Below are 27582 nucleotides of genomic sequence, written 5' to 3'. Positions count from 1 at the left end.
ATCCTTGAAAAGTACATTCTCCAGTCATCACCAATGAAGAAAAGAACTGAAACTCCCCATTGTCATCATGATGATTGTGATGGAACCAAAAAATACACAACAAATCTTAAATCGATGGTTCACCAAGCCATTTTTAAATGCAGATTGGTTTCTGCTTGCCAATTCTCTTCCCTCAAGACACTAACTCCTTGCGGGGGTAGAGTGCATAGGCCCAGTCGCCCTCCAGTAGCATGACCAAATAGCTATTATCTGTACAGACAGTGACTGTGCAGTCTGTTCAAATCACAGCAAACAAACAGCCAAGTCAGGTCCTGTCTGACAGAAACACACATTCTTTCAGCAGGGAAAGACAGCATGGGCAGACCTAACATTTTAACAGAATAACTGGGAAAGTGGCAGAAAGACACCATGCTGGCCAGAGAGAGACAGAAACAAGAACCTCAATAATTATGGTCACTTCCCATTGGAAGATATATTAGAGAAATTGAGAGATAAATTGCAACTTTTATGTGCAACAAAAATCAGCACACAAAATCCGTATCAACCTTGAGACACAAAAAATAAGATTTTGGGGGTGGGGGGGGGGGGGGGCGGAAAATCACATCAGTTGGCATTGAGACGGCAGGGGGTGGGACATCAGCAAAAAGCAATTAGGGAAAATATTCAAAAATCCAGACAAATTCCATCTACTGTATAAAAACAAATACTAAAACTCTCATGCATACCTGTGTAAGGATCATTTCATAGCTTGGATATTTAAGGAGTACAAACCCAAACAATTGAGAGAATTTACAGGAGGAGTAGCAGCATGCCTCTGAAGGGTTCAGCAGAGCACTAAGAGCACATTGGTTTGTTCAAGAGAAACCTGGACAGTATAGCATTAACACCATGCCTGAACAGCACAAGAGTAAAATTCAGTGTTAACACCAGGTTAGAATTGTTGGCATCTGATTGCATTGGACAAAACTCACTGAAAGCAGAGACAGCTATTTCAGTAGTTAGTTGGGTAATGAAACATAGATAACAATACTTAAATGAACAATTGATACGAGAAATATGAGCACTTAAACTTGTGTCATATAGTGGTACAACAGCAAAACAGACCAGTCAGCACCAATGCTTTTCTCCAAATAAATTAAATCCCACTCATTTGTTTGCACTTCAACTCAATGGCCTGGAGTTTCTTCAAGATTACACTGGGCTTTTCAGTACAATTCACCTGAAATCAACCAAACCATTACAAAGTGGAGGAGTTTCAAGTGCAAATTACGTCCAGCGCAAAGAGTTTCAACAATCTTATGCGTTAGTTTAAAAAGACATCACGCTGGAAGTCAGGCGCAACCTCAGAACTGGCCACGCACTGAAATCGAGTTAATCACCCAGGCAAGCTTCCACAAATTATGCTGATGTGCAGACCTTTGAGAAGGTTCAAAATTAAGGTTTTATTTCATGCACAAGGATATCAATTGGCACCTTTTAAAAGCTTTTAAACACTAAAAAATATCCATTTACACAAACTGACTAGTGTGCAATGAAATAACTCAGTGGGATTGTTTAGCTTTTTTTGAAGTCATTTTCAATTACTTTAAATTGGGTTACACAGGTGGTGGACTAGACACCAAAGAACATAGAACAGTACAGGCCCTTCGGCCCACGATGTTGTGCCGAACCTTTAACCTACAAACTAACTACCTACCCTTCATTCTATTATCATCCATGTACCTATCCAAGAGTCGCTTAAATGCCCCTAATGTATCTGCTTCTACCACCACCGCTGGCAGCGCATTCCACGCACCCACCGCTCTCTGTGTAAAGAACCTACCTCTGACATCTCCCCGAAACCTTCCTCCAATCACCTTAAAATTATGCCCCCTGGTGATAGCCCTTTCCACCCTGGGGAAAAATGCTTATTTTTTGTGATAAACTTTCAGCTGTATTAATAGAAGTTATGTTACCACTCTTAAAAACAAAGAATTTTTAATACAATTTTTGTCTTTAAATTACATTATAAAATACTGTCCAATCGTGCTGGTTCATAGCAGATTTTACATTCAATGATATATGCAAGTGAGTGAACGGAAATTTGAGCGCAACAAAAAAAACTTGTGAAAGCTAGTGCAATTTTGAGCACAATTTGCATCCCAATCGCCGACTGCGCCTGATACGAAAACTCTTAGCCAATATTTTTGTTTTTCAAGCAACTCATTACCTTACAACAATGGATTCTGTTTCAACACTGTGGCAGGGAATTCCATATTCTAACCACATTCCGTGACTAATACTCCAAAGCAATATTATTTCAACTATTAACTCACTTTCACACCAAGAGGAAATCAACTTAAAATGTGTGCACGGGACCACTGCTGTGTAAAATATTACTACTTGCCTAAGTGGAACTTCAGGCCATCAAGCCCAAACTTGACTCAAACACAAAAATAAGATTTCTGAACATGATTGAACAAAATCCAAGGTCTGTGGAATATTATGCCTTCAAGCAGGGATTTGCAAACTATAACCTGTATGGCACATGCACGCCAACGCTTCAGCAATCAGCTCCATGCCCACGCTACTCAGTCCTGTGTGCATCGACACCTTATTCCTCTAACATCAGATTACTCAGCTTGAGTGTCTTAATCATCGAGGGGTTAAGACACGCAAAGAACAAGCAAGCCGACGATTGGGTATTCGGTATATTATTCTGTTTTATGCATACACAAAAAGAAACTAAATATTTTCGCATCTATGATTAAGAAATCTTGCATCGGATTTCCCCCACACTGAGTCTCCTTCAACTTCTTTTAATCACATTTACCAATCAAAAGAAAGTAAATGAACATTGTACAGCACTGGTCTAATAGATTGCTCTTTAGGGTTGGAGATGCAGGTTCACACCCTTCATTCCAATCCCACCCAAATGACTTCTGATCTTAGATATGCTGCATCAGGACTGTGGTGAGCAAGGCTGGTCAGCCTAGGAAATTCCTTTAAGTAGAAATTACAAACAACACCATACTCTCGATCAGATAACTCAAAAGACTTGACAGCATGCTCATGCTTCAATAGAACACTCACTGATTTTAATTTCAATCTTGGCATATCACAACAGTAGCTTTATGTATAGACTGGAATGGTTCTCCCATCATGTCCATTGAGAAGTTAAACAAAAAAAGGATGGAAAAACCTATATGCCATGATATTTACTCCTTCTACAGTCTGAGGGCAACTAATCCTTTTGAGAGTTTGTTAGAACATCCTTGATTTCTGCAAGTAAAACCTAAAACGATCAAGCTGTGAAATTTCTCCTCAATCCCCCATTTCCAGATCACCAAAGCAACATTACACCAATGAATTCAACCCTGACCACAAATGACAAAATATAAAATTATCAGTGCATGTTTTTGTCTCACTGCCTTGTAGGCAAAACCTTTCAAAGCTGTTTGTCTCAAATTTCATACTAAGAGGTCAACTAACAATGAAAAGCAGCAAAAATCTGCCAGTAAAAACAAATTCAATCAAAATCACTGAAGATGTATAAAATTTTGTCTTGCCATTTCCCACAAATTTAATTCAAAATAAGGTTTAAAACACAAAAAATACAAATTTCACTGTAGTCTGATTAAATGCAATTGAAAATGTATTGCCTCGGAATACCTTCACAATTTTGTTGGAATCTTGGTATATCTCTCAAATACTCTCTTACTGTTGATATTTTCCTCCCAGAAATGCCATTGCTAGTTCAGAGGGAGCTACCAACTACACCTGTGCCTGCAAGTCCCAAGATACTGCGGCCTGAAAGTGTGTATGCTGCAAATTTTCCCAGCAAGCATCAGCTGTTTCCACCACTCTTCAAGGCAGTGTATTCCAGATCACAACAACTAACTGTCAAGAAATTTCTACATCTCCCCTCTCGTTCTTTTGCTAATCACCTTAAATCAGAGAGCTCTGATTACCAATCCTCCAGCCAGTGGAAACAGTTTCTCCTTATTTACTCCACAAGAACGCTTCAGAATTACCAACACCTCTATTAAATCTCCCATTGACCTACTCCGTTCCAACGAACTTCCCAAGTCTCCTCACATAGCAGGTATCTCTCATGCTGGTAAATATCCACTGCAGCCTCTCTAAAGCCTTGAGATCCCTCTGAAACTGTGATGCCAAGAATTGAACACAACACTCCAGCAGAAGCCTAACTGATGGCTTACGAAGGCGTAGCATAACTTCCCTGCTCAAGGCAAATCAATGACGTGGGTGGGGGGGGGGTCGGTAGTGGTGGGAGAGAGAGAGAGAAGGCAAAGCGTGCGAGGGGATGCAGAGAGAGAGTGACTAAGTGAAGGGGCCCTTATTGCAACCTTCCCTCTAAGGGGGCACAGGTGAGGAGGCATGCGCGCAAGAAAGCGAGAGTGAAGAGCACGAGGGAGCGTGCGCGAGAGCGAGCGCAGGGAACATAAGAAATTGGAGCAGCAAGAAGCCTCTCAGCCCTTTGCGTCTGCTCCATCATTGAATAAGATCATGGGCTTCTTATACCTCAACGTCATTCTCCCAGCCAATCCCTATATCCCTCAATTCCCTTAGTATGCGCAAATCTATCCGTCTGCCTTATGGGCATATCCTGGCAAGACAAAATCTCAAATGCAGCAGTCCTCTCAAAGGCAGAGCTCCCAAGCGTGTTGGCACTAATCAAACAGAGGTGGCTCTGGTGGATCAGACACGTCTGGAGGATGGAAGACAGTCGCATACCCAAGGGCCTCCTGTACAGTAAGGTAGCCAAGGCCAGACGACCAGTCGGTTGCCCAAAGCTCCGCTTCAAGGATGCCTGCAAGAGTGACAAGGCTGCCCTAAATGTCGACTATCGCACTTGGGAGTCACTAGCTGGCGAAAGAGGGAAATGGCAATACATCCCGTGGACTGGTGAGCACTACCACGATGCCCAGTTGCTACAGCAGCTTGGCAACAGGTGCCAAAGTCAAAAACAACTCACAGTGTCACTTGGCAGCTTTACATGCAGCACTTGTGGCAGAACCTGCCTCTCAAGGATCGGCCTTCACAGCTATCAACAAAGGTGCACCAAGAGAGGACACCCCACTTAAAAGGATTGTTTGCTGCATGTCCATCATCGTTCATATATGAAGGATGCCAACCATCCATCCACCTTAAATATTCTCAAAGACTGAGTATCCAGAGCCCTCTGGGGTAGAAAATTCCAAAGGTTTACAATCCTATGAGCAAAGAAATTTCTCATCTCAGTCCTAAATGGCTTAACCTTAATTCTGAGTCTATGATCCCTTGTTCCAGACTCCCTAACCAGGGGAAACATCCTCCCAGCATTTACACTGTCAAGCCCCTTCAGAATGTTATATGTTTCAACGTGATCACCTCTCGTTCTTCTAAACCCTTGGGAATCTCGGCCCAATCTACTCAATCTCTCCTCATAGGACAATCCCCTCATCATAGGAATCGGTCCAGTGAACCTCAGTTGCAGTCACTCTGGAGCAAGAAATTTCCTGCCTTGGGTAAGGAGATTAAAATTGTACATGGTACTCCAGGTGTGGTCTCACCACGCCCCTATAACTGCACCAAGACTTACTTACTCTTGTACTCCAATCCTTTTGTAATAAAGGCTGAAATATCATTTGCTTTCCTAATTGCTTGCCAAACCTGCATGTTAACTTTCATGTACAAGGACACCCAAATCCCTCTGCATCCCAATAATTTTGCCTATCATTTAAACAATATTTTCAATTCCTTTGTTCACTATCCAAGTGGATAGCTTCATATTTTTTCATATTATATTCCCATCTACCACATCTTTCCCATTCCCTTAACTGGTCTATAACCCTTTTGCAGCTTCCTCACGTCCTCCTCAAACCTTACTTTCCCACCTAACTTTATGTTACCATCAAACTTGGATACATTACAGTCCGTTCTCTCATGTTAGTCACTGATATAGAATGTAAAATAACTGAAGCCCAGAGTGGGGAAAGAGAGCACGCACACAGGCAAGCCAGAGAAAGGGGGTTGCTGGTGGGAGAGTGTGAGAAGGATGTTTTTCAACATTTAGCATGCTTGGCCACAAAATAAAATCAGAGCTAGGTGTGGTTTAGGATCAGTTCCCTCACCACCTTTTCCTCATAGAATATCCATTTTTAAGAAATTGGACTGGCTGTAAATGGCTGTGGTCAGACAGGGAGAGCTGGAACTGGGGGCGAGCATGGCTGGGGGAGGGGGAGGGCAGGGGGCAGGTGCCCTGGAGTCTGGAACTACTTGGTAGGGTTGCAATCTGGGGCCTAGAAACGCAGGGTGAAATGAGACACCAGGAAGGACAAGGGAAGTGTACAAAGAGAGAGATGGGTTGGCACCTTGGGGAAGGGCAGGGCAGTGCAGACTACAGACGGGTGCGAAAACCAAGAGACTCAGATGGATGGGAGGCGTTGGCAACAGTCAAGAACATTGGGTAGAATTGGGTGTCCTAGGATATCGATGCATTGGACTAAGTGCACTGGAAACAAACTTGCATGTCAAAGTACTGACATAAGCGGGGGCAGGTGGTTGGGGTTGGCAGGGGGGGGGGGGGGGGTGGCGGGGTAGGGAGCAACGATACTGAGTGGAAAGTCCTAACAGTTGATGAGTGCGATGTTTTAACTTTTTTTTGGACATTGATATTTAGAATCTAAGGCTGGGTACTGTCCGACATCAGCAAGCCTAAGTAGTAGCACAGATAGAAACATGATCAGACTCAAAATGGAGCGCAGGGACTGGTCTGGGGCACAATGGAGATATCACAGCACAGCATGGCAGTCTGCAATGACAGGGAAGAACTAACAGCTCAAGAGGCTGATTTTAGATGGCAGCAGGTCAGAGGTGCCAGAATGGAGGGATCCTGATTGAAATGTGGCAGCTACATTTGTCTGCAGCATTAGGGAGATTGGATATCACTGCAGCAAAACCCTGACACAGTAAATGTTCTCTTTTTGCATCTTATACATAGTGTCAGCCATGCCTCAGCCGGTAGCACTCTCACCAGAGTCAGAAGGTTGTGGGTTCAAGTCCTACTCCAAAGACCTGAGCACAAAAATCTAGATTGACACTCCAGGGAGTGCTGCACTGTCAGAGTTGCCTTCTTTTGAATGAGATGTGAAACCAAGGCCCCATCTGCTCTCTCAGGTGGATGGAACAGATCCCAGGGTCCTATTTTGAGCGTAGGAGAGTTATCCCTGCATTACCCCAGTGTCTTGGCCAATATTTACCGCTCAATCAACATTACAACAACAGATAATCTGGTCGCTATCACATTGCTGTTTGAAAATTGGCTGAGGTGTTTCCTACATTACAACATTGACTACACTTCAAAGGCTGTAATGACAGGTGCTATATAAATTCAAGTCTTTCCTTTTTTCCTTTCAATATCATATTCAGCAAGCTTGATCGGAAAATGTGCTCACCCTTAATGAGAATGAATTTAATAATTTTTGGTGATCAAACAAATTCAAACTTTTTTTGAATAGCATCCCAGCAAAAGAAAAATTAGTCTCTTGTGCCCCTCGAGCTAATGGCAAATTCACAGTCTCCCTTTTTGGCCATTCACTTGTTTCACATTCACTCACTTTCAATGCTGCTTCATAACCTCTCAACTTCTGGATATAGCAAGGCGCAACACAGCTGTAACTGGAAAGACCGTTGAATAAAGCAAAGAACTGCCAGTGACAAGCTAGCCTGAGCTACTGAAATAGTTCATGAAACTGCATGACACACTTCCCAAGTCAGTCTACTGCCTTGTGTCATCAAATATTCAATCTGCTAATGGTGGTGCTTGGAGGCAGACACTGATACACTTACATAATTTAGGGAATAGAGATGTAGGAACACAGAATGGGAATGGAAGAGTGCACCATTGTGTTGGGTTCATTGTTGTTTGCACCTGAGTTTGTTTAATTTTTCACTTAATTTCTCATTAAATACAGAGTGTCCTTTATATTTGAACTGATCCAAATAATATTGTTTGGTCTTTACCGAAGAAATACTGCAATAGGTAAAGGGAGTTGCTGTCTCACTGAAATAAGCTCTTCACCACCTACATATTTGTGTAAATCTGTGTTAATGCTACAAAGCAGTTTCACAGCTCCAGCGACCCGGGTTCAATTCTGGGTACTGCCTGTGTGGACTTTGCAAGTTCTCCCTGTGACCGCGTGGGTTTCCGCCGGGTGCTCCGGTTTCCTCCCACAGCCAAAGACTTGTAGGTTGATAGGTAAATTGGCCATTGTAAATTGCTCCTAGCATAGGTAGGTGGTAGGAGAATTGAGGGAAGGTGGGGATGTGCTAAGGAATATGGGATTAATGTAGGGTTAGTATACATGGGTGGTTGATGGTCGGCACAGACTCCGTGGGCCGAAGGACCTGTTTCAGTGCTGTATCTCTAAATAAGATAATAAAAATAAAAATAAAGCTCAAACAATTGTCACGGTCTCGTGTTATTTCTTTTACTCTTCGGGAAATATCGTGGTACACCTTTAAGACTGTAAAACGATCAGTGCAACTTTAAGGCAAAAGTGGGCCAGAGGACATTCTGATTGCTAAGCAACAGACAGAGACACACAAAGAGGAGATTCAATGCCGCAGTTTTGACTTTTAAAATTAGCTGAGCAGTCAGTTGAGAGCTGAGAGACAATTTAAACTGAAGGAAGAAAAGCTATTTCTCTCAAAATTCCACAAAGCCTCAAGCCGAATTAATTCCATAAAAAATAAATAAGAAAAAGCTTTTTCTTTAACAACAAATTATTGATATCTGCTGTGTTCATTGCTGAAAAAGAGAGTTTAACACTACAACAGCCAAACTGCTGAACCCCTATCTTTGGAAGGACCTTTTGATTTCATCAGACCTTGAAGACTGCAAGTGAACTTTGACGGTGTTGTATTGGAAGAACATTCATCAGGAACATAATTTGCAAAGACTAATTTTTTCTATTTTTCCGGTCAGCTAATTTAAAACTGAGTATATGTATGCAAATGCGGGAGATAGATTTTTAAATAAGCTAGTTTTTAGATATTGGTTTATCTTTGTAGTGTTTAAGATTTTAGTTTTTTTTATATAAATAGTTAATTTGTTGAGATCTAAAGATACCTGGTTTGGTTCGCTTCATTTGGGGGTTACGAGATTGCTCAATTTGGCTTTTTTTTTCCCGGATTTGGAAAGCTTAGAGAAAGATGATGCAACCTGTGGAGCGACAGAACTGAATTGACGGTGCATTGTTCCCACTGCGATCAGAATCATATTTTTTGATTGGGGGCTCTGTCCTGAGTGGTCGCAACACAACGTACAAGATTTTCCATCAATCGTATCTCATTAACAGTCAGAAATAAATGCATTTGTCTAATTTTAGTCAAAGTTTTCAACTGAAATATATGTTGTTTGCCCTATTCAACCACTGCAACTTTAACAGAAGGTGCAAATATAATGTAGACACAAGCTGATCGAAACCCATAGGCTGGTTCTGATCGTCAGCTATGATAATCCAGAATTAAACATTACAATTACCAGAGAATCTCAGAATTGTTACAGTGCAGAAGGAGGCCATTTGGCCAATCATGTCTACACTTGCTCTCTGAAAGAACAATTACCTCAGTTCCATTCCACTGCCTTCGCCCCTTTCATATAACTGTCTAATTCCCTTTTGAATGCTTCAATTGAACCCACCTCTACCACTTTCTCAGGCAGCATATTCCAGACTTTAACCACTCGTTACGTAAAAAATATTTTCCTCATGTCACTTGTTCTTCTCTTACCAAATACTTTAAATCTGTGCCCTCTCGTTTTCGATCCTTTCATGAGTGGGAACAGTTTCCCTCTATCGATTCTGTCCAGACCCCTCACGATTTTGAATACCTCCATCACATCCCCTTGCGATTCATTGTTTATTTTCTGTTAACAATCGTGTTGTTTTGTTTTGTGATTGTGACAATCCCGCTCAGTGGCAGCTTTGAGTGCATGTTGTTGACAGTGACTGTATACGCTGTATTACAAGATAGTCTATGGAGCAGCTAATTGGAAATAGGTGGCATGTAAAGTGATGACTATGGGAGCCAAAAATGCCACAGAATGGCACCACAAAGTATCATTCATTACTCATCTGACAGACATTAACAAACACAGCAAATGCAGGATTAAAAGAAACTTATATTTATATAGCACCTTTAATGTAATAAACCATCCCAAGGTGTCTCAAAGGAGCATTATAAATAAAAAGACCGAGCCACATAAGGAGATATTACAGCAAATGACCGAAAGCTAAGTCAAAGAGTTAAGTTTTAAGGAGCGTCTTAAAGGAGGAAAGCGAGGTCAAGACATGGAGAAGTGAAAGGAGGGAATCACAGAGCTTAAAGCCTAGGCAACTGAAGACACAGCCACCAATGGTGCAGCAGTCAGAATTAGGGATGATCAAGAGACTAGAATTAGATGAATGCAGATATCTAGGAGGGTTGTGGGTCTGGAGGAGATAGGGCATGCAGGGATTTGAAAACAAGGATAAGAATTTTAAAATCAAGACACTGCTTGACCAGGAACCAATGTAGGTCAGTAAGCACAGAGCGGATAGATGAACAGGACTTGGTGTGAGTTAAGACAAGGGCAGCAGAGTTTTGGATGAATTCAAGTTTACAGAGAGTAGAATGTGGGAAGACAGCCAGGAGTGCATTAAAATAGGCTAATCTAGAGGCAACAAAAGGCATAAATGAAGCTTCGAACAGACAAGCTGAGACAGGGACAACTTTGGGCAATGTTAGGGAGGTGAAAACAGGTGGTCTTGGTGATGGCACAAATATGTAATTGAGAGCTCATGAGTCAAATGAGACCAAGATTAAGGAATATGGGATTAATGTAAGATTAATATAAATGGGTGGTTTTCGTCGGCACAGACTCGGTGGGCCGAAGGGCCTGTTTCAGTGCTGTATCTCTAAATAAATAAAATAAAAAATAAAAATAAAGCCAGTACTGGATGTCAGATAAGCAGTCTGATAATTTAGTGGAGAGAAGTGGTGGTGAGATGGTGAGTGTCGTCACCATACTCGTGGAAACTAACACTGTGTTGTAGGATAATGTCACTGAGGGGCAGCACATGGATGAGAAACAAGAGGAGGCCAAGGATAGATCCCTGGGGGATAACAGAGGTAACTGTGCAAGAATGGAAAGAAAAATCATTGATGGCTATTCTCTGGCTACAAATGGATAGATAAGAATGGAACCAGATGAGAGCAGTCCCACCTAGCTAGACAACAGTGGAGAGGCATTGGAGTTGGATGGTGTGATCATCCGTGTCAAAGGCTGCAGACAGGTCAAGAACGATGAGGAGGAATGTCACAGTCAAACAGGATGTCATTTCAGTAATGTGGCAGGAGTGGACATCTGATAGGAGGGATTCAAACATGGAGTTCCGAGAAAAATGGGAACAGATTTGAGAGATGACAACATGTCAAGGATTTTGAAGAGAAAAAAGGAGGCTGAAGATGGAATGGTAGTTTGCAAGTAAGGTGGGGTCAAGTGTAAATTTAAATGAAGTAGTGTGATGACAGCAGATCTAAAGGACAGAGAAAAAACACCAATAGGGAGAGAACCGTTAACAATATTAGCTAACATAGGGACCTGGAGGGGAAGTTGGGTGATCAGCAGTTTAGTGGTAATAGGGTTAAGGAAACAGGAGGCGAGTCTCATGGACTAGATAAGCTCAGAGAGAGCATGAGGGGAGATAGGAGAGATACAAGGAGAAGCTTGCGAGTTCAGGCTAAGGCAGAGGGGAACAGAGGGCTAGTGGAAGAGAGGCACGCAGCAGAGCCAGCTGATCGGATGGTCTCGATCTTAGTGACAAAATAGTATATGAGCTCCATGCACATTGTTGGAGGTGAGGGTGGAGGGGACAGAGAAGAGGTATTTAAGTATGCAGTAGAGAAAAGAAGCCGGGGTTATCTTCGCCTTCCCGGATGATCATGGAATAGTGAGCACTTGTAGCAGACGAGAGCAGGACAGAAATGTGCTTTGTGTGGCCAAACTAGGTCCAATGGTGGACAGCTAAACCAGTCGTCCACCATATCCTTCCAAGTCTGCATCTCTTGGAATTAAGGGAATGGAAATGAGGGGAGTGGCCAGGGTGCAAGAGAATAATGGTTTTATCTGGGACTAGGGCAAAGGTGGAGTTGAGACTGTGTTTGAGCAAATCAGTAGCTGCAGAAACATTGTGCTGAACGGAGGGCCAAAGGCTAGGCAGTTGGGATTTTAAAAGTGCAGTTGTAAGTGAATTGGGGGATAGTTTTTTACCCCCACAGTGGGCAGAAAAAGGAGGAGAATGTGGCTGGAGAGTGATACAAGGAAGTGATCAGAGATAGCTTCATCTGTGATTGATATGATGAGATTAGCAGGAGCACGTGAAATGGCAAAGTCAAGAGGGTGGCCTTGAATATGGGTTGCAGAGTTTACATGGAGGGAGAGATTTAGGGAGGATAAGAGGGCAGCGAGCTCAGAGGAGAGAGAACATGATGAGTTCAAATGGAGGTTGAAATCACTGAGGATGAGTCGTCCTTCAGTGCAGAGGCTAAGGGAGGAGAGCAAGAAGATATTGCGGTGTGAAAATTTTTATTGTACTTGAGAGGGCAGCAGAGAACGAGATTTTGAATGCGAGGTGGAACTAGATTAGATGCTCAAAAGGAGGGGGAGGTGCCAGATGAGTAGGGGGTCAGACCAAGGTGTGATCTGGTGATAAATGCCACATCGCCACCACGAGTCTTGAAAAGGACAAGTGGTGGAAGATATAACCAGACAGGGAGGCTTCATTAAAAATAGTGCCGTCAGCTCTCAGCCAGGTTTCCGTCAGGCCATGAGGTCGATGTAATCATCCATAATAAGTTCATGGATGGTAAGGGCCTTGTACATGAGTAAACACATTCTGGAGGGAGATGCGTAGAGGGGTGGTGACAGCTGATCTGCTGGCAAAATACAACGGGTCAGCTGTGGGAGAGGTGAATTAGACAGGAAGGAGATTGCCAAGATTATTCCCCAGAAGGCACAATGAGTGGGAAGGTTGATGACAGAACGGGATGGGGCAACTGGGAAAAAGTGACTATTAATTTTATGTTTGAAATGATGGCTGTTGAACGCCAAAGCAGCCTGTAAAATCCTGAAAACTCTGCTCTCTGGAATGTTTTGACTCCTTTATTCTCAACGCTCAGTCATGGTTTGTACTCCATATAAATTGCATTCTTTCAGGTATCTGTCACGTTGACGGAATATTATACAGAACAGCTGAAAGAAATAATTCATTAGTTTCTCTAGTGACAATAGATCAAATAGACCGCAAAAAGCAGTTGCCTGCAATATATCAGAGCTCTTTTGTTTTAGTTTATGAAACATGGGTTGTGAACAAAAACTCTGTGGTAATGCACCATTTGGCAATTAGGATTTCAAAATCCATGGGGAATATTTTTCAACTGCAAAAGTCAATGTAAATAAAGGCTACAATGTCTTATGGAAACACACTAGATTCTATTTTATTACTTTTACATAGAAGTTCATGTATCAAACTGATAATTCTACAGCCATTTGAAAATCACTGATTTGGGATCATGGTTCAAGCTCAACACTTGCTTGATTAATTGAATATTTAATAATTCAAGGCAATAATTCATTGAACTGCTTGGAAACACATGGTTACACGAAAAGGAATTGTGCTGAAGGTGCAACCTGACCAAAGCATGACAGCCTCAAAAGTTGGGCAATATAGCTGAACATTCTGTTCACTTTGTTGATACAATGTATACTCATGGCAAAGTTACAAGCGTTTAGCTTACTATCACTTGATAACTGTACATTTCTAATACCTTGCTCATGTCAGTACTGATATAACAGCTCTACTCATTTACAAATTTTGCTTAGGTCCTTCAATGCCTCAGCAGTTTCACCATTCATCTAAACCTTCCTCCCTCTTTCCCCTTCCAACAGCTTAGCATAATCTACAAATTGTACTGCATTTTCAGCACCAGGTCATTTATTTAGAATAGAAACAGGAGAAGCACCAGTATTAATCCAAGCACTGCATTCAATATATCTACCCTTGTAACTGTTACTATCTGGTATTTTTTCTATTACAACCAATTCCACATCTTACCATGGAGATTCACTGCTGTGAACTTGCACAGCAACTTTCTGTCCAACAGACAGGGCCAAAAGTCAGTGGAGTTGGTTCTATTAGAACACAAGCTTACGAAAATGAAGGAAAGGAAAAAACCAGCTGGTCAATCAAGCTTATTCAATATGGCCATAATGAGCCATGATCCCCATTTTCCCTCTCAACCAACCAGCCACACAATTGCTTGGGAGGGGCAAATAAAGAGCACGGGGGGTGGAGCCAATTTGAGAAAATCTATGTGAATCACACTCAGGAATTTGTCCAGCTCCCTTTTGAATCTTGGCAGCAAATTTGCACTCACTGAGTTCACAACTCTGAAAATAAGTATCTCCTGGCACCCAATCTTTTTAAAAAAAAAGTGTGTTTTGGGTAGTTTTAATCATACGTTCAAAATATTTGACTTTTTTATTTTTTTTTTTTTTTTTTTTTTTTTTTTTTGAGTACAGCATCTAGGTTCTCCCGTTGCAGATCTGAAAATACGTTGGTGATTCCTTTTGCCCAACTCATCAACCTTGGCAGTAACTCTAACAGGAATCATTGTCATCCCTAAACTACTTCTGAATATTTTCCCCAATCTGTCGATCCTTGGCTTTTCAATGCTTTGAAATTTAATTATATTTATACAGTGCACCTCTGAGGATCTTATGACTGCATTTTAAACTCTGACCAATTAACTTTCTGCTTTTATTTTTGTGGACTGAAGGTAACTGTCAGTTTACTGAGCAAATTCCACTAAGTGGGAGCTCAACAGTGATAGACATTTTGGCTTGGATTCAGCGGTAGAAATAACAGTGCTCTCCATTAGTAAAAAGTCAGTGGGATAACCACTTTCAGCATCCACACATGTGCAGTTACAACGGAGAAATCAGTAAGCTGCTGGCTGATTCATCCTGCTGCTCCATAAGCTTTGCTACACTGGTACCTTGCTGCAAGAATTGGCATTCAAACACATGAAGGGTATGAGGTTGTGGTACTTAACCCCTAGATACCCACTAAAAACCTAGAAAAAAGTTAGGGTTTTTCCATTCCAATTTAAAGTAAATTTTTAACATTGTGATAAGCCATAATTACTACCAAACAATTTCTTAGCCACTGAAAATTTACTTTGCATCTCATTCAGTCAGATTTTTAATTATTTAAATAATTTTGTTTCTTGGTCTCTCATCTCTGTGAATCCCATCTTTCTTTCTCCATTATTTTGTTTCTGTACATAATTTCACATTGAGTTAAATATTCTAACTTGCATTTACTGGTTTAGACTCTGCATGCTTCAGTTAAGATTCCTCAATCTGATTGTTTGACACTGCTGTTTACTCAATTTACACAGGTCCTACATCCCCATAGAGGTCACTGCATTTTTCTGGACTCCCGATAATCGTATGTTGCTGCGCAATGCCAGTAAAAAGGCTGTGGGAAGCTGAAAGGATTGACCACTGATTGCAAAATCCAGGCCATTACAGCATTAAAAAGAATGTGGAAAACCTTTGGTGGGATCAACAAAGTTTCATTTTAGTACTGGTTAGTCTCTGCATTTTTTGAAAAAAAAAACAAAAGTTCACTTACAAACTTAAAAAAAAAATCTTCTGCAGCATTACTCAGAAGTAGCTTAAGTACGGAATATTGTGTTCTGTCTGTGTTGCACTATGTACTGTCAAGCTGATGGCAACACTTTGTTTCTGATCAAAGTCCTGCAGTTGGTTGTCTCCTGTGGGCTTCATCTGTCAGGGTAGGGACAAGAACTAGGGATAGATTCAGACTGGCACAGCTCAGAATGGATTGATGCTGCTTCTGCAGTGCTGATCATTTTCCAAGCAGCAAATAGTTGCAAGTTGGGGTTGAGGTGTCTTCACAATCACTGCAGTTTCTGCACCCCTCTCAGACACATTTAGTATGAGGGAAAACATCAAGAGGTTTGAGCACTGCCTAGAAGAGTTCTGTAGTATTTGGGCTTGGTTGCTTTTACTTTTTCTCTGCATTTCAGTTGTAGTATATATAAATGATTTGGAGGAAAATGTAGCTGGTCTGATTAGTAAGCTTGCGGACGACACAAAGGTTGGTGGAGTTGCGGACAGTGATGAGAATTGTCAGAGGATACAGCAGGATATAGATCGGTTGGAGTCTTGGGCGGAGAAATGGCAGATGGAGTTTAATCCGGACAAATGTGAGGTAATGCATTTTGGAAGGTCTAATGCAGGTGGGAAGTATACAGTAAATGGCAGAACTCTTAGGAGTACTGACAGGCAGAGAGATCTGGGCGTACAGGTCCACAGATCACTGAAAGTGGCAACGCAGGTGGATAAGGTAGTCAAGAAGGCATACGGCATGCTTGCCTTCATCGGTCGGGGCATAGAGTATAAAAATAGGCAAGTCATGCTGCAGCTGTACAGAACTTTAGTTAGGCCACACTTAGAATATTGCGTGCAATTCTGGTCGTCACACTACCAGAAGGACATGGAGGCTTTGGAAAGGGTAGAGGAGGTTTACCAGGATGTTGCCTGGTCTGGAGAGCATTAGCTATGAGGAGAGGTTGGATAAACTCGGATTGTTTTCACTGGAACGACGGAGGTGGAGGGGTGACATGATAGAGGTTTACAAAGTTATAAGCGGCATGGACAGAGTGGATAGTCAGAAGCTTTTTCCCAGGGTGGAAGAGTCAGTTACTAGGGGACATAGGTTTAAGGTGAGAGGGGCAAAGTTTAGAGGTGATGTGCGAGGCAAGTTCTTTACACAGAGGGTGGTGTGTGCATGGAACTTGTTGCTGGGGGTGGTGGTGGAAGCAGGTACCATAGAGACGTTTAAGAGGCATCTTGACAAATACATGAATAGGATGGGAATAGAAGGATACGGACCCCGGAAGTGCAGAAGGTTTTAGTTTAGGCAGGCATCAAGATCGGCGCAGGCTTGGAGGGCCGAATGGCCTGTTCCTGTGCTGTTCTTTGTTCTTCTATTCCCATTCTGTGTGTTTGCTTGTGTCAGTTTTCCCCACTTTTTCCTACAATTGCATTCATTTGTCACCATTACTCTTCCTCTGTAGTTCAGCTCCTTAGTGAGAATCTGTTAGTATCACTCTTACCCTACTTCAGTCTCATTGCTCTTTGGGTTTCCTTTTAGTTCAGCGATATCAGACAACTACATTTTATTCTATTGGTGACCTGTAAAGCATGCTTTTTCCTCTTGCAGTCTGCTACATTCAGCTAACCCAACAAGTCAGGAGTGTGATGGAATACTCACCACTTGTCTGGATGGATGCAGCTCCAACAACACTCAAGAAACTCGATAACATCCAGGACAAAGCAGCCCGCTTGATTGTTTGCAGATAGGGTGCCATTACTCCCTCCACCAACGACGCACAGTGACAGCAGTGTGTACCATTTACAAGATGCACTGCAGCATTGCACCAAAGCTCCTTTGCACCATCCAAACCCACGACCTCTACCATCTCGAAGGATAAGAGCAGCAAATGCATGGAAACACCATCACCTGCAAGTTCCCCTCCAAGCCGCACACCATCGTGATTTGGAACTATAACACCGTTCCTTCACAGTCACTGGGTCAAAATCCAGGAACTCCCTTCCTAACAGCACTGTGGGTGTACCTACACCCAAAGGACTGCAGTGGTTCAAGAAGGCAACTCACCACCACCTTCTCAAGGGCAATTAAGGATGGACAATAAATGCTGGCCTAGCCAGCGACGCCCACATCCCATGAACGAATCAAAAAAATAAATGATCAGTGCTAATAATACAAAAGATGTTGCTCTACTCTCCAGGTAGCTCCACCACCTCTTGCTTTTCACTGCATTTTGTATGGAGATGAGGGATATTCTTAGATCATTGAAAATATTTACTAAAAAATATCTTCACTCTTAGTTGGGAAAAAAAGATGAGGAAAAAGATTTATGAACAAAAGGAAATTCAGCAACATCATAGGCTGGATTTCACAGTCAGCGGTAAAACAAAAACGCTCACCATTGACCTCGAACATACAAATAGGAGCAGGAGGAAGCCATTCAGCCTCTCTAGCCTGCTCTGCCATTCAATAAGATCATGGCTGATCGGATCTTGGCTTCAACTTCACTTTCCTGCCTGTTCCTCATGACCCTTAACACCCCAATTATTCAAAAATCTCAGCATTGAATATATTCAATGACTTAGCCTCCATAGCTTTCTGGGGTAGAGAATTCCAAAAATTCAAAACTCAGAAAAAATTCCTCATCGCCATCTTAAATGGGTGATGACCTCTGCTGAAACTATGTCCCCTAGTTCCAGATTCCCCCACAAGGAAAAACATTCTCTCAGCATCTACCCTGTCAAGCCCCCTCAGAATCTTAGATCAATAAGATCACCTTTCATTCTTCTAAACTCCAATGAGCATAGGCTTAACCTTTCTTCATAAGACAACCCCTTCATCCCAGCAATCAAGCTAGTGAACCTTCTCTGAACTGCTTCCAATACAAGTATATCCCTCTTTAAATAAAGGAGACCAAAACTGTACACAGTACTCTAGGTGTGGTCTCACCAAAATCTAGCAATCTCTTTGATGCAGACTTCCCTTTCCTGACATCAGTTTGAATCTGACATCAAGTCAAAGGGATTGTCTCCAGCAAAAGTGATGTTATCAACCAAAGTAGGCAGTCAATCACACTGAATATTTCTCACATATAGCAAACCAATAAGTAAAAAACACTGAATCCCTTGGGTTTTATTTTGCTGTCTGTACAAGTTTAAAAATAAATGACTGGGACATATACATGGGATTAAGGTAGAAGCTAAATTACAAGCAAACTTTTTTTTTAAACTGGAATTTTTCATTATAATGGAGAGATTTAACATACCACAATAGAAAATTCTTTCAGGGCCAGTAAAGCTGTTCAGCAGTAATTATGAACTCAGTCCGCTGTTAAAAATCCAGTTACACCTCATTCAACAAGGTGTTATCTTTTCAAGCCTTTTTACAGCGAGACTCTGGGGTAGTAACCTCAACAGCACATCATCTAGCAAAGTGTGGAATTACTGACAGCAACTTTTGGATTTCCACATTTAACTGTGATCTTCCTCAGTTGCTGTCAATTCCAGGAGGAGCAACGACAGCGAACGCTGACATTTTCTCTGTCATTACCACCATAAAATCAGGAGCATAAAAGGTCAGAATGGTAAACAGGCACCTGTAAGCATAAACAGCTGCTTACTATTTAGTTTTGCAACTGCAATCATTTCAGTATTAATACTTTAAGATGGGCAAAAACCATAAAAATGCTCACAGGGCTAAAACATTATAGCCTAAAATAGGCCGAAAAGATAGATGCGTGATTTTTATCCTTAGGCATTGAAGGATAAGACATGAAATTTTTAAGGTGCTGATAATAATTAGAAAAGTGAACAAACACTTGGCAGGCCCTGCTGGACTGGAAACAAGCCAACATGGTACCCTTTTTGTTTAAGAAACAGCCAGATACTGTAATGGGCAAGGATAACTCAGATGAGCTGGAAGACCTTTTCACAAAAACCCATTTTTTGAAAAAAGGTGATAAAACAGATTTAGCTAACTACAATCCTCATAATTCTGCAACAATAGCAGTTAAAATGGAATTGACTATCAGGCATAATCTTCAGGATAAACAGCAAGAAAAAGAATGTGCATGAAAATCAAGTCTTAAAATGTCTTCAATTTGTCCCAAAATGCTGTACAAACAATGGATTCTTTTTGAATTGCAATCACTTATAAAGTAGCAGCTGCTTTGCACCAAATAAGGTCCCACAAACAACAACTGAATGAATGGGCTTTTATATAATTTACCTCATAAAAAGCTTCATAAATCACCAACCTCCTTAGCTTTGAGTAGCACAAGGTGAACAGAAGGACCCTGGGGATGTATGTGCACAAATTGTTGAAGCAGACAGGGCAGATTGAGAAAGTGGTTAATAAGATATACAGGATCCTGAGCTTTATAAATAGAGGCATAGAGTACAAAAGCAAGAAAGTTATGGTGAACCTCCATAAAACACTGATTTGGTCTCAACTGCAGTATTGTGTCCAATCCTGGACAGCTTACTGAAGGAAGGATGTGAAGGCATTGGAGAGGGTGCAGAAAACATTTATGAGAATAGTTCCAGGGTTTGAGGGACTTCAGATATGCAGATAAATAGGAGAAGCTGGGACTGTTTCCACAAAAAGAGAAGAGAAGGTTGAGAGGAGATTTGATGGAGGTGTTCAAAATCATGAGGGGTCTGAACAGAGCAAACAGGGAAAAACTGTTCCCATTAGCAGAAGGGTCAGGAACCAGAGGGCATCGATTCAAGGTGAATGGGCAAAGAACCAAATGCAACATGATGAAAAACTTTTTTATGCAGCATGTGGTTAGGATCTGAAATGCACTGCCCAAGAGTGTGGTGGAGGCGGATTCAAATGTGGCCTTCTAAAAATAATTGGATAATTATCCTAAGAGAAAAAAATTGCAGGGCTACAGGGAAAAGGTGGGGGAGTGGGACTAACTGTTGATCTTGCAGTGGGTCAGCACAGATACAAAGGGCCGAATGGTCCCCTTCCATGAGGTAACCATTCTATGATTCTAAGGACTGTGTTCACCAATACAATGTATCTGGAACTCTAAAGCACAGTTGACAAAGAGCCACATAAAAGGCCATTTGTATCAGCCATGGCTCAGTCAGTAGCATTTTTGCCCAAGTCAAAAGGTTGTGAATTCAAATCCCATTTTAGAGACTTGAGCACAAAAATCTAAGCTGACACTCAAGTGCATTAGTGAGCGAGTGCTGCACTGTTGAAGATGGTGTCTTCCAGATGACCCCTTCTGCTCTCTCAGGTGGGCACAAAAGATCTCATGACACCATTTCGAAGAGTAGAGGAGTTTTCCCCGATGTCCTGGCCAATATTTATACCTCAATTGAAAATTAAAAGCAGATTGTCGGGTCATCACATTGCTGTTTGTGGGAGTTTGCTGTGCACTAATCAGCTACAATGTTTACTCCATTACAACAGTAACTACACTTCAAAAATACTGCACTGGCTGCAAGATGTTCTGGGACCTCCTATGGCCATGAAAGGTGCTTTATAAATGCAAGTCTTTCACTCACTACTCCAGTGTGAAGTGGCGAGGTTTCAGGGGAAAACCTAAGAATGGGTAAGAAATTGACTGAGGTAAGCAGCAGGTTAATGGAATGAAAGGGTGGGGTGTGTGGGATACTGAACACGGTCCTTCAGAAATCAATGGTAGCCCTACCTTCTAATTTACATTGCTGACGAGTTCGAGACGTCAATGCAAACTGAATATATTCACAGAATTTACCAAACTAGTTGGGAGGAGTTGAAACTAAGGAGGCCGTCAGATTTATCTAATTCATTTGACAGGGCCCTAAGTGGTCAGAATACTGGCAGATGAAATGTAATGGGTGTAAAAATTTGCATAAGTACTCCATGAATGGTGTCAAAATGATGAGGGTGAAACTTAAAGACAACTAGCATTATTAGTTAACTTGACATGTTCCAATACTGCTGAGCTGCAACAAACAAGGTCAATAGGATTCTTAACCTATATAGTTAAAACAGGAGAGTACAGGTTAGAGGAAATCATGCTTAAATTGCAGTGTGTCATACTGACCCTGGTCGCCAAGCTGCAAAGCAGACATTTTAATCCTGCTACCAAAGAAGAACAGGACTGCTCCCTGGAAACAGAGGGCTGTGTTATGAGCAAACACTGGACAAACGTGGGCTATTTGGCTACTTAGTCTTGACTAGACATATACAAGAACTGCCAAAGCAAGTGTAGCTTTCGGCAGATTTCAAACACCAGTCTGGGAACGAAGAGCAGTAAGTCTGCCAACCAAACTCAAAGTCTACAGCAATAGTTCAGCTCACTCTGCTCAATGTATGCGAGACCTGGACTGTGCATCAGTGTCATGCCATGAAGCTCAACCACTTCTACTTGAGCTGCCTTCGGAAGCTTCTGAAGATCAGGTGGCAGGACAAAATACGAGACACTAAGATGCTCATCCGAGCTGGCATACCATGCATCCACTCCATGTTGAGACAGTCACAACTCAGTTGGGCTGGTCATGTAGCCAGTATGCCTGGCACTCGCTTACCAAAGCAAATCCTCGATGGAGAGTTTGAGTCTGGGGTGCAGTCTCATGGTGATCAAAGGAAGAGCTACAAGGACACTTTAAAGGCTTCGCTTTGGAGTTCTGATATCGACCCCGAATCCTGGGAGAAGCTCGCCCAGGATTGTTGCACCTGGCACAACCAATTAAAAAAAAAAGTGCAGCCTCCTTCGAAAACAAGCACATATCAGAAGCATAGAGGAAACACAAAGACAGGAAATCCCAATCCAGCAGCTTTCCCAAAACACAATCGTCTGCAGTATCCTGCCCTATTTGCAGCAGAACCTTCCAGGCACAGATCAGCCTTAGCAGTCACCTACATACTCACTGGAACCTGAACCCTACCAAACACCCCAGATGATGAGCATGGTCATCTTCGTCTCGAAGGACGAACAACAGTCTTGAAAGCAAGGGAGCAGAGGTGCACAAAATAATAATTGGCACAGAAAGCGCAAATCTAGAATATTATTTCAAAATACATTGTTAAAGAGGAAGCCAAGGGGCCACAAGCTGTAATCGGAAACAAGCAAATTCAGGACTCATAGCATAATTTAATTTTCTTTGGGTAGACTCTGGGTCAAGGAAATGAAAAACCTGCAATCATAAAGCAAATGTCTGAATACCATGATGGGGACTGTAGTTTTCTCCTCCCTCAGAGTACATGAAGTAGGATAGCCTCAAAAGACTTGAGCAAAATATATATATTGCCGGGTTTATCTCTCGTCTGAGTCATAAAGTTGTTGGTTCATGTCCTGCTCAGAGATGTAAGCACATAACCTCAGCTGCCACTTCAGTGCAGTACTGAGGGAATGCTGCACAGTTGCTGGTACCGTCCTTCATATGGCACATTAAACTGCCTCCTGTCCACCCTCTCCGGTGGATATTAAAGATCTCATGGTGTTATTTCGAAAAGTAGGGGAGTTCTGATCTGGCAAATGGAGCATAATGCGCAAAAAATGGTGAGAAATTGCTGAGCTGTAAAATGCAGAGGGATCTGGGTATCCTAGTGCATGAATCACAAAAGGTTAGTATGCAGGTACAGCAAATAATCAGGAAAGCTAATAGAATGTTATTTATTGCAAGGGGAATTGATTACAAAAGTAGGGAGGTTATGCTTCAGTTATACAGGGCATTGCTGAGACTGTATTTGGAGTACTGTATGCAGTATTGGTCTCCTTATTTAAGGAAGGATGTATATGCATTGGAAGCAGATCAGAGAAGGTTTATTAGTTTAATATCTGGAATGGACAGATTGTCTATGAGGATATGTTGGACAGGCTAGACTTGTATCTGCTGGAGTTTACGAGAGTAAGAGGCGACTTGATTGAAACATACAAGACCCTGAGGGTTGACGTGGCAAGGATGTTTCCCCTTGTGGGAGAATCTAGAACTAGAGGTCACTATTTAAAAATAAGGGGTCGCCTATTTAAGACAGAGATGAGAAATATTTTCTCTGAAGGTCGTGAGCCTTTGGAACTTTCCTCCTCAAAAGGCAGTGGAAGCAGTATTTAAATATTTTTAAGGCAGAGGTAGATAGATTCTTGTCTCGATGGGGCATATGGTCTTTTCCTGCTCTTGATCAGCGGGAGGGGGGGGGGGGTGAAATGTTATTGGGGGTAGGCAGGAAATGTGGAGTCGAGGTTACAATCAGATTAGCCATGATCTTATTGAATGGCGGAGCAGGCAGGAGGGGCCGAGTGGCCTACTCCTGCTCTTAATTCGTATGTTCTTCCAGTGCCTAATCCAATATTTATCCTTTAACAAAAACATTAAAGTAGCCTTCGTACTTGCTTAAAATTTGCTATATCTCTAACCTTTCCAGTTTTGATGAAAAGTCATCAACCTGAAATTTTAACTGTTGCTCTCTCCAGGGATGCTACCTGACCTGCAAAGTATTTCCAGCAGTTTGTTTTTTCAGATATCCAGCATCTGCAATATTTTGCTTTTGTAGTATAATGGGTTAATTGGTCCATGCCATGACTAAGACTGCTACTGCCACCTCCGTAACATTGCCCAACTCTACCCGACCTCAGTTTATCTACTGCTGAAACCTTCTAAGCCTGACTATTATAACACACTCCTGGCTAACCTCCCATGTTCTATCCTCTAAACTTTTGTCATCCAAAACACTGCTGCCTGTGTCCCAACTCACACCAAACCCTGTTCATCCATCATTATTGTGCTCGCTGACCTACACTGGCTCCCACTTAAGTAATGTCTCGATTTTAAAATACTGAACCTTGTTTTAACTCCTTCCATGACCTCGTCCCTTCCCCATCTCTAATCTGCCCAGCCCCAAAACCCTCATATATATCTATGCTCCTTTAATTCTGGCCTTTGAGCATTCCTGATTTTAATCGCTCCATCATTCATGGCCATGCCTTCAACTGCCTAGGCCAAGCTCTGGACATCCCTCCTTTAACTCTTCTGCCTCACTTCCCACCTTTAAGACACTGCTTAAAATCTATCTCTCTGACCAAACTTTTGGTCATCTGCCCCAATAACTCATGTGGCTCAGCTTCACGTTTTGCTTTTTAATTAATGCCCCTATGAAGTGCCTTGGGACATTTTATGTTAAAGGCCCTACATAAACAGAAGTGTTGTTGGTCATTAAGTCATGGGTCTTTGTAGGACCACGGATTACACAAACTGGCTTCCACATTTCCCTACATTACAGCAGTGACATCTTAAAAGTACTGTAAAGCACTTTGGGGCATTCTGTAATCATTGACAACACTATATTAATTGAAGTTCTATCATTACATCACAACATTGTTGACTGAAATGTACCAGAGCCCTGCAAGTACCATCTGTATAATTAATATTTTCAATATCCTGTCTAGAACTTTAACATTTATCTGCAACAAAATTTGTCATGCTGTATCACAATTAATTTACTTCAGTGTCCCTTATAGACTTGTGATACCGTAAGGCTAAATCATTTGTACTCATTCTGAGGTTCCACATTACACTGAAGTTCAAACCATTACAGGAATTAGAGATTAACTTTTGCCAAGAAAAAGGTATTGAAGCAACCCAAAACAACAGCTCTGCTGCTCACATTGCTCAGATCTGTCAAGTTTGATGAATGGATGCTTGACTTAGGTAAATTACACACAAATTTACTTCATAAACAATCTCTCATCTTACTCTTAAAAAAATTTTTTAAAGGGAGTTTACAGGTGTCACTCACTGTGATAACCCAAACGTACAGAAAATGAACACGTTGAACAGATTGCCAAGGAAGATAACTCATGCAGTTAGTGTGGAAAATTTGACAGTCGTAATGCATAAATAAATGGGTGAACGTAAAGGTAATTGTGGGGCATCCATTTTCTAGACTCGTCAGCTGCACCAGAGTCTTGTCCAATCTTGTACTTTCAAAGCCCACATCTACCAAACTACAGAAACTTGATTTTTTTTCTACACAGGCAGTACTCCAGATTTTGACATTAAGCGACAACTCTGAAAACCCCATTTTGACTTTCAACCAGTACTAATGAATATGGTTTTAAAGCTTGAACACAAAAGGTAAAAGGGCCAAACCCAAGGGGTCTCTGACTAAATAAACCGATCAGTCTTAAAATTTCAAGAGAGAGAGAATCAGGTTAAATGCAATCGGCTGCAAGGTATCACATCTCACTAACGCTGATCACTGACAAGCTGATGTCTCAATTGGAACCATCACAGCAACTCGGTTTTAATAGCGGAAGTCAAGTAAAAGGGGAATTGTCAACAAGCAGGGGAAGGCCTTATTCTCGCGGAGTTAGATCTTGCTCTGGTGCCCCGTTGTTGAGGTCAGTGTCAGTCAAATCCGTGCGTTAATAAGCTAGGAATGCGATAAGTGGACAGATTAATACATTCTGAGTCTCAATATTCACAAAATATCTCCTTCCCTCACGCAGCTGAACCAGGAAACTCACCCAGGGCCACCTCACAGGCTTTACGGAGCTGGGAATGGTGAGATTTCCTCACGTCCTTATCGGCTAGGATCTTCTCAAGCGCTCGAGTCAGAAACATGTTCTTCGTTTTGCTGCCCTCGTGCATGTTTTATCGGCTGTCGATGGCGGTGAAATCGCGGAGACAGCGACTGCCAACAACCTCCTCCTAAGTCTCAGGCGCCGCCATGTTCGCACATGACTCCCCTGACCTCCGCCCCTACGGGTGGCGTCATGGAAACTGAGGCCTGCTCTTCTCCAGGGTTTATGTCAATCGATACGGCCACGTGTGCATTTGTTCCTCAGTAAGGTTGTCTGTCAAATTGGTTGAGTTCAGAATGAAGGTAAATAGTTTTCAACACGCAATGAGAAATATTGTCACAATTGAATCATTCAACCGTCACTTGTTTTTGTTACATTCTTTGTGCCTCACTTCTTAAAAAGTACAATCCTTATTTGAGATTTATAATCTGTTTCATTTTACGCACATCTGGCTTTTTTAAAATTTTATTTAGAGATACGGCACTGAAACAGGCCCTTCGGCCCACCCAGTCTGTGCCGACCAACAACCACCCATCTATACTAACCCCACAGTAATCCCATATGCCCTCCCACATACCTACACTAGGGGCAATTTATAACAGCCAATTTACCTATCACCTGCAAGTCTTTGGCAGTGGGAGGAAACTGGAGCACCCGGAGGAAACCCACACAGACACAGGGAGAACTTGCAAACTTCACACAGACAGTACCGCAGGGGCAGCACAGTGGCGCAGTGGTTAGCACCGCAGCCTCACAGATCCAGCGACCCGGGTACTGCCTGTGTGGAGTTTGCAAGTTCTCCCTGTGTCTGCGTGGGTTTCCTCCGGGTGCTCCGGTTTCCTCCCACATGCCAAAGACTTGCAGGTTAATAGGTAAATTGGCCATTAGAAATTGCCCCTAGTATAGGTAGGTGGTAGGGATAATATAGGGACAGGTGGGGATGTGGTAGGAATATGGAATTAGTATAGGATTAGTATAAACGGGTGGTTGATGGTCGGCACAGACTCGGTGGGCCGAAGGGCCTGTTTCAGTGCTGTATCTGTAAACTAAAACTAAACTAAATTGAACCCGGGTCCCTGGAGTTGCGGTGCTAACCACTGCGCCGCCCATCTTACTGAAAATCTTACATTTTCTCACACTTTCTGTCTGCACATTCTCGAGTTACCACACTTTTTTTCCAAGATTTTCACCTGCAAGATGAAATTTCTTGCGAGACCAGGTGACTAATCTGCAAAAATTGCTTATAGGGAAGCCTGCAGAACCCTACAAACCAAGCCTCGAGTCATTCAAAATGACTGGTGGCAAGCACCGGCAGAGAATTACACA

General features: G+C 42.1%; 1 protein-coding gene across 2 annotated transcripts in view; it reads right to left on the bottom strand.

Annotated features, from left to right (window-relative positions):
- Positions 1-26445, bottom strand: part of LOC137378141 (brefeldin A-inhibited guanine nucleotide-exchange protein 2-like) — a 155070-nt gene extending 128625 nt beyond the window's left edge. For both annotated transcript variants that reach the window (XM_068048260.1, XM_068048261.1), the window contains exon 1: positions 26200-26445. In XM_068048260.1, the coding sequence (XP_067904361.1) occupies positions 26200-26323 (124 nt within the window). In that variant the 5' untranslated portion in view covers positions 26324-26445. The remainder of the gene's footprint in view (positions 1-26199) is intronic.
- Positions 26446-27582: the final 1137 nt, after the last annotated feature.

Source organism: Heterodontus francisci, chromosome 16 (genome assembly GCF_036365525.1).
Source record: "Heterodontus francisci isolate sHetFra1 chromosome 16, sHetFra1.hap1, whole genome shotgun sequence".
In the NCBI taxonomy this organism is placed as follows: Eukaryota; Metazoa; Chordata; class Chondrichthyes; order Heterodontiformes; family Heterodontidae; genus Heterodontus; species Heterodontus francisci.
This window is presented reverse-complemented; position numbering and strand designations above follow the sequence as displayed.